The 8519-nt window shown below is 28.8% G+C and overlaps 1 protein-coding gene across 1 annotated transcript in view; it reads left to right on the top strand.

Annotated features, from left to right (window-relative positions):
* The window catches only part of LOC111084557 (nephrin-like), a 137616-nt gene that overhangs the window by 114390 nt on the left and 14707 nt on the right, over positions 1–8519 (top strand). The window contains exon 19 of the mRNA XM_022381239.1: positions 4369–4508. Coding sequence (XP_022236947.1) covers positions 4369–4508 — 140 coding nt within the window. The remainder of the gene's footprint in view (positions 1–4368; positions 4509–8519) is intronic.

Below are 8519 nucleotides of genomic sequence, written 5' to 3'. Positions count from 1 at the left end.
ACGGCTGAAAGAGCGAGCATGTTTGGTGGGAAGGGGAATCGAACCCGCGACCCTCAGATTGCTAGTCGAGCGCCCTAACCACCTGGCCATGCAGGGCCGTATTTTGTTATCTATACGTTTATCAAAACTAGCTTAGTTCTTTGTAAAACTGTCCTTCGGTAATACAAAGCTTCCTTTGAATGACACATTTAAGATTTATTTTTTCTGCCTTATTACAAAAATTATTAATTGCCTTTAAAACTAGTAGTGTTTCTGAGACTGATAAGCATTGAGATATGGAAACTTGAAATTTAGATACGCTTAAGTTATATTAAAATACAATATAATTTAATAAAAGTAATACGTCATTTAAAACGCGATCATTTGTTGTCGAAAAACAAACGTTTCCGAAACACGTACCAAAAATATCTTTATTTTAGCAACAATAAATAATTATGGCTTACATTGTGTATTACTTTTATTACATCAAATACCACAAGAAATAACTAATAACTATGATCACAAATAGTTAGGTTTTAGTGAATACATAACTAATAACTATGATCACAACTAGTTAGGTTTTAGTGAAAAATATCTTTATTTTAGCAACAATAAATAATTATGGCTTACATTGTGTATTACTTTTATTACATCAAATACCACAAGAAATATGAGCAACCAATTGGTTATGAAAATGATTTCACTCATTCAGAAGCGTTTTATAGAATTCATTTTCAGATGTTTTAGATCTAACTCTAGCTTATCTGAACACAGCTATTGTAAGTTTATTGTAATGTTTTGTAATGACATTAAAAAGTGATTAATTCTTGGGAAATTTAGGGTAAGTAATAAACTTTAGCACTTGTATTTATATTGTGTATTTATGGCAAAGTGTATTAAACTATCTGCTGACACATTTGATTTTAAACTTACAAGTATAATAAGAAAATTTTAAATTTTATAAAGACAAGTAGGGATCGATATATACGTAATCTAGGTAGCTATTACTAATATAGAAAGTTATAATGCCGAAAAAAGATACAAGAAAGTAAAAACTACAAAAACTGAGTTATAATTCAATATAGAAACCATGGTCACCAGATGGATGCCTTCTACCGCTCTACCAAAGAGGGCAAAATATAATAAAAACTAAATATAACGATCTTGCTTAATTTCATTTCCTAAATACTTCAACACATAAGAATAAAACAAAGAAATACACCAGGACAACCACGGAACTAAAATAAAACCCTAACTTCACATACAAATGCATGTTTTTATTGTGCAGGCATATAATAATAATAAGTAAAGATCAAAAGGCATGAAACATATATTATATAAATATACATAAAACTAAACACCAAACTCATAGTTTATAATATAATAGATAATTATATGTATTAATAAAAGAAACTTCATGCTCAGGATTTATAATATAGCACAAGTTTGAGAAGAAAGGACATCTGTGGAAGTAGGAACTAAAGCTTATTAAATTTTAACCTTTTTTAATAACCTGGACTTCAAAACCAAAACACAAACACCAGATGTGATTTCTTCTATAATTAAACCACCATTCAATTTCTTTAGTAACATAGGCATGGTAAAGTGGTCGCTCTTAATTTAAGAGAGGAAATACCAAAAAATATGAAAATGAAAAGCTTAGAATATAACTCTATGTAAGAAAAAAAGCAATTCTAATTACTTAATTTAAAATCCAGGTTATTCCGTTCTCTGTAACATATTAAAATCAGTTCTCATTTTTGTTGTTTTTTTTGCACATAAAATTTGTACAAGTCCAGCATTAGACACGTAGAATTATCCAAGATTAATTTCACGAAAATATATTTTTACTTAAATATCTTTAAGCCCGAATTTGTATATATATATATGTGTGTGTGTGTGTGTGTATTTCTTAATTCTCTAGCTAGTAGTAACAGCTTTGTATAAAACATTATAATCTTATCATTTTGAAAGTTGTGTCCAAGTGAAAAAACTAGTGTTGTATATATCGTAAACATTGAATGATTTTATTTCACATTCTTCATACGAAAAAAAAAATTTCGAGTTTATTACAGAACGTAATAAACGTAATAAAATATCTTTAATTGTAGATAAAATATCCAAGAATCTGGTGAAAATAATACGAACAAATAAAAACATGTTTTTTAGCTGAATACATCTAATTATATTCATTAGACTCAGCGTTGCCAGTGAAATTTAAATGTAGCTTAATTTCATGTTATGTTGGAAGATGCAGTAACTATAAATAGGATATTCACTGTCTTTTATATTCTCAATAATTAATTGGAAGAGCATAGATGACCTTTAAATTTTTTAATTTTACTTTACCAAACTGTAATTATAGTTTTTTTATGAAGTTTATGAATGAGTTACGACTATTATTATTCCAAAAATCACAAGGGGCTATGAAAAAAACGTTTTTCAACGCAAGTATAACATTAACTAGATTTTAAGCATTTAACCGGAAACACATTCTAAGTTTGAAATTACTGGTAATTTTATTTTATTAAATATTTTTATTTAACAACATATTTAAAAGAGTTTATATTACAGCTTTTGTTATATTTAAAATATGTTCGTAAATAAACGTTTACTGAAATATTTCCTAAATTTCTTATTCAAAATGTTTATCTGCTTATTTGAAATAAAAATTACGAAAAAATAATTTAAACATAAATCTAATTACAAATTTATTAAACAACCCAACTCAACCCTTTCCTTTGCTATGAAATGCTTCAAAACTCAAATTTAATTGAAATAACAGAGACATTCTTAGGTTGAAAGTAGTTTCAATTTACAAATAAATACCTACTATTTATACACACATATATACATACTTATAAATATAAGTTTAGCTAATTAGATTATTAATTGCCCATATAATCTCAAGCCCGTGTGTGTGTTTAGTATTTCGGTTATTGTTTGCCAAATTGGTTTAGTGCTAGATTAACGTCACAGCAAATTCAGTTTGACTCTTGACCTAAAAGGTGTATCAAAGTAAACTAACGCGAATTAGAGCTCCACATAAGAGCCCGGGAGTGGGAACGTTAGGTAATTCAGATAAATTTAGCATTTCGCTTCTATTGTATCCAGACTCTTCTTCTTCTGGGGAGCGGAAATAACTTATTCAGCAAAAGTAATAATGCAGAACTAATGTCTCTTAGGATCCAATTCTTTGGTCGGTATTTCTGCTTTAAGAAACAGAAATTAGGTAGTGCTAATGAAAACGTCAAACTCCAGTAATGTTGCCCAACTTCAGAGTGCACATAGTATAGACTGTACGTATTCAAAGATATCTTCTCTGTTTTGGATGGGGAACTCATCCAACTCAGATAATTGGAAAGTTTAATAAATCCAAGAATCTGTAAAATTAGTTGTTCTAAAAATTGGTAATTTTAGGAGGATTCATCTACGATCTAGGGATTTAAGTATCGTCAAGAATATAACAATAAGTAAACTAAGAAATAAAGTACATAAATACTCAAAAATGTGGGCAACTTATAAACTGTGAATGAATACTTAATGTTGTTAAATGGTTAACTTATATTGCGCGTTCTAGCTTTTTATTGCTAATTATATTGTTTGTTTGTTTGTTTTTGAATTTCTAATTATTTTCTAATATTACAGCTTTAGCCGCATAACTTGAGTAGAAAGCAGCGTGTTTAAAGTTCTTTGTGAAAAGCATGGGGAATTGTCTATGTAAAACGTTTAGCATTAAAATTTTTCTTTGAAACATATAGCAGTCTTATTGTGATGATGAAATATACTTAAACACATCAGAAACTTCTGACATTTTGATTTGCTTAAACAACCATTCCATTCAACAAGAAAGATATAGTATTGTTCGAAAAAAGGTTTATTTTGCATAATTCCCACAAATTGTGCACTTTTAAGGAGTATAATGACTTTGAATTTCAAGCTGAAAACTAAAAATACCATAGTATTAATATACGTAATGGTCGAATAACAACGTTTCTTCATTCCTATTGATTTACAGGTATGTCTTTAAAAGCACTTTGAAATACGCGCAATGCATTTTGGTTTTAGATTTAGAAAACTAGAACTGTATATATATTATATAACATTTCATGACGTTATGATATTAATACTTCACTTGTTGAAGTAAAAATAGACATGAATTTTTAATAAAACCGAGAACATATTTCCATGTTTTGTTAAAGTATTCACGTTTTAAAATTAAGCATATATCTTACGTATTTAAGTTTTTTAAGTGTCACAATTATCTATCGTTTTCCCCAGTTGGATTATATTCCTGCACTTAAGCTTTAGAGGATTTGATCATTTACTGTATAAACTGTATGAAAGTTTTCAGTAATTCACAATGCAATCAAAATTATTACCTTCTAGCGGCTCTTCGAATATATCAACTTGTACAAAATGAAGAATATTTAAAGATGTTTAACAATGTGGATGGACAACCATTCTTTGTAAGCGGAAGAACAGCAGAAGGGGTTTCGAGGGAAGAAGGAGACGCTCAGGATATTCAGGTTGGTTGATGAACATTAGATAATAACTAGGTCTCGTTCGTAATACTTTTTGTACTCGTTTAATAGTTCAAGTACTTTGTACGCGTTTACCTTGCGTATGAAATGTACAAGATAATGTCCATTCAAGTTTAATTCACAAGGCCAATGTTGCTATGGGTATAGAAACCAGAAGAAGAAAAAAACCTGAAAAGATGGGTAAAATTTTGATAAAATGAAAAATTGATGTTGTGTGTAAACTGGTCTGTTGTAAGTAATCTTACAATTATATAACCTGTGGTATATTATATATTCTTTTGTATGAGATTGTATTTTAAAAAAATATTTTACACAAGCGTGTTATTATTACAGGAAGGCATGAACATAATGATTTATGTCACCCAAAAAGTAGTGGCCCTGTCACTTTGGCATAAGTAATCGATTTTTGTAAAGATCATTCCATAATGTTTTGATAGATTAGTTGATTTCATCAATAGACCTTATGTTATTCCTTCTGATAGCATGATAATTGTTCTACTTAACAGTCACAAAAACTTTGAAATTCAATAATAATAAGTTCTGTTGTTCATCAAACATTGAATTGCTTTAAGTACTATAAATAATAAGTTCTGTTGTTCATCAAACATTGAATTGCTTTAAGTACTATAAATAATAAGTTCTGTTGTTCATCAAACATTAGATTGCTTTAAGTACTATAAATAATAAGTTCTGTTGTCCATCAAACATTGAATTGCTTTAAGTATTGTAAATAATAAGTTCTGTTGTCCATCAAACATTGAATTGCTTTAAGTACTATAAATAATAAGTTCTGTTGTTCATCAAACATTAGATTGCTTTAAGTATTGTAAATAATAAGTTCTGTTGTTCATCAAACATTAAATTGCTTTAAGTACTATAAATAATAAGTTCTGTTGTCCATCAAACATTGAATTGCTTTAAGTACTGTGACTAAAAATGAAAAGGTAAAACAAATATCAATAGCTAATAATTGCTTAAGGCGAAATAAATTTTAATTGTTAATATTCATAGCTTTTAAATAAATGGGACGAAACCAAAGTGTGATTCTAAAGGTATAATTAACAAATTTGAAAACAATGGCTTCTTTGTAAGTAGTAAAACGTTATATAGCTTCTCTATAGAAGTTGGGGAAGAGTTATTTATAACCAAACGCAATTATAATTGATTATAACAGTAACTAATAAAACGAAAATTACCTTAAAGCTAAAAATTAAACATAACTTGTTTAAAGATGATTTATGATGTATCATGTAAAATATTACTTTAAAAACGGTACATATCTAATGCGCTAAATTAACATAATGCGAAAAACAAATTAATAAAAGATATATATATATATACAAAGAAAGCTAAAATCATTTTGGACAATCCAGCTTAAGAAAATAAAAGAAAAGTGATGAAAATAAGAACTAATATCTAAGAAGACAGAGACGTTGACGTTAATCTAAATGAAGTAATTTTCAATCACAATGATAATTGGTTAATACTTAGAGTAATTAAAGAGACATATTGAAGATTGATAATACGAAAATAAGAACTAATATCTAAGAAGACAGAGACGTTGACGTTAATCTAAATGAAGTAATTTTCAATCACAATGATAATTGGTTAATACTTAGAGTAATTAAAGAGACATATTGAAGATTGATAATACGAAAATAAGAACTAATATCTAAGAAGACAGGGACGTTGACGTTAATCTAAATGAAGTAATTTTCAACCACAATGATAATTGGTTAATACTTAGAGTAATTAAAGAGACATATTGAAGAAATACTTAGAGTAATTAAAGAGACATATTGAAGATTGATAATACGAAAATAAGCTAAGAAACAAAGGAATTAAATGAATTAAAACTTAATACGTCAGAGACATTCGCTACTTAATTATGTTACTTCCAAAGAACCTGCATTCGTTATGTGTTATCAAAATATAGATTACTTCAAAGGAATATGCTGGAATACGTACCATTAATAGCAGCGATAACCGTAAAAAAAATATTTTGAGAACTGTTACACTGGTTGTTTATTAAGTTAAAACAGCTGCATTGTTACTTGAACTCGTTCCGCTATTCTTCATATTTATATACGTACTTTACAGTACTGAAAAGCTATGTAGATAAACTTTAAAGCGTCGGTACCTAAACATTAAACTTGAATTTTGTGACCTAAATATCTCCAAAACCTTAAGCTTTCGTCTATGTATTTTCAGTCGACATTTAACCGTTTTAGATTGTAAAGGCTATAACATAAATCGGATGAATACTGTATTTTGTAATTTACCATGACCCGAAATTGTAATTTATAGCCAACCGTTTCGATATTATTGAATATGCTACAACTACCAGGAGTTATAATTTTATAGGGAACTACGTTTTAACAGTACTCTCTCACTATTGAAATATTATAAAGCCGATATACTTTCGTTTAATTACTAATAATATTATTGTTTTAAATAAACGAATATTAAATGATTTCAAATGTCACTCGTGTAAAACTTCTATTTACAATTAATTCCATTTAACTGTAAAAAAAAAAATGAATTTTATTTTAACCATATCCACACATTTTAGAAAAGTATAAACAATTTAATACTTTATAAAATAAAACTACGTTTCGACCAACTTTGGGTTAACTTAATAACAACAGCATATAGTTTTCATTGCTATTTATCAACTTTATTCAAATAACGAACATTGCTTTACTCATATATTTGTTGTACTTGAAAAGCACGTAAATATATCATTGCAAAGCCGTGAGATAATTGCTAACTTTCTGTCCACTTAAAACACTTACATTCTTGAGGAAAGAGATACTGACTTGTTAGTTACAGAAAAAAAAATAACCAGATTACAAATTGGCTGCTCTAGATTCTTTTCAAAAATGAAAATTGGTACTACTGTTTTAAAATATATTCAATTGTAATGCACGTTATTTTGTACCATTCTGTTTGACATCTTCTTTCACAGTTGTGATCCAAGCATAAAAAAAATAGGAAGGGATAGTCAAACGTCAAGTTTCCTTTGTCTTAGGTATAGTTAATCGCAACTGAATCAAATGTTAGTTGGAAAGCTAAAACTATATATGTATGTCTATATTGACGCCGATATATATTTACAAAATACTGCTTTTACTATTAGCGAGAGCAGTATATATATATGTTGTGCCCATGCCTGTTACGATACTGTACATATTGAATTGAAAACCCTGTGAGTTTAATTGAATAAGATGTATTAGTTATGCCTGCAACTCGACGATATTCCAAACCTTTCTCTAGAAGCAGCTTAAATGGGTAAAAACAAACCTTATTAGGCAAGAATTGCTGGTCTGTCATGGATTATTAGCAGATCACTCGCTTGCTCTACACCCAGGCTAACAACCAGTGATATTTACCAAGTCAGAAACAGATACATTAAAAATGTCTATTAGGCTATGCTAAATAATTAGAATTTTAAAATAAAAGCTTTAGAACACCTATAGTTGTATCTATCCATCAACGTGCAGATGGCCAAAAACATAATTATCAGTTTTCGAGTACCTATAGTTGCCTTTAGCCATCAACGTGGCCATGGCCAAAAACAGAATTATCAGTTTTTGAGTACCTATAGTTGCCTTTATTCATTAACGTGGCCATGGCCATAAACAGAATTATCAGTTTTTGATGGAGCTTGAAAGGAAAAGAGGTTTCTCTTCCTGCTGTTCAGAGTTTTCTTTATTAGTGCCAACCAGTGGCTCATCGGTGTGTCTGCGAACTTACAACGCTAGAAATCGGGTTTCGATACCCGTGGTGGGCAGAGCACGGATAGCCCATTGTTTAGCTATGTGCTTAAGTTCAAACAAAGTTCAAGCACATTTATTAGTGATCGTATATTTTCGAAAACAAAAGCAAAAATAAAAACATATTAATTGAAATTAGATTGAATTTCATCGAACAAATTTACCTAAATCACACTTCACTTCGAATTTTCTTGAGCACCGTTGGAAATTACTTAAGAGT

This window comes from Limulus polyphemus, unplaced genomic scaffold (genome assembly GCF_000517525.1).
Source record: "Limulus polyphemus unplaced genomic scaffold, Limulus_polyphemus-2.1.2 Scaffold154, whole genome shotgun sequence".
Lineage (NCBI taxonomy): Eukaryota > Metazoa > Arthropoda > Merostomata > Xiphosura > Limulidae > Limulus > Limulus polyphemus.
This window is presented reverse-complemented; position numbering and strand designations above follow the sequence as displayed.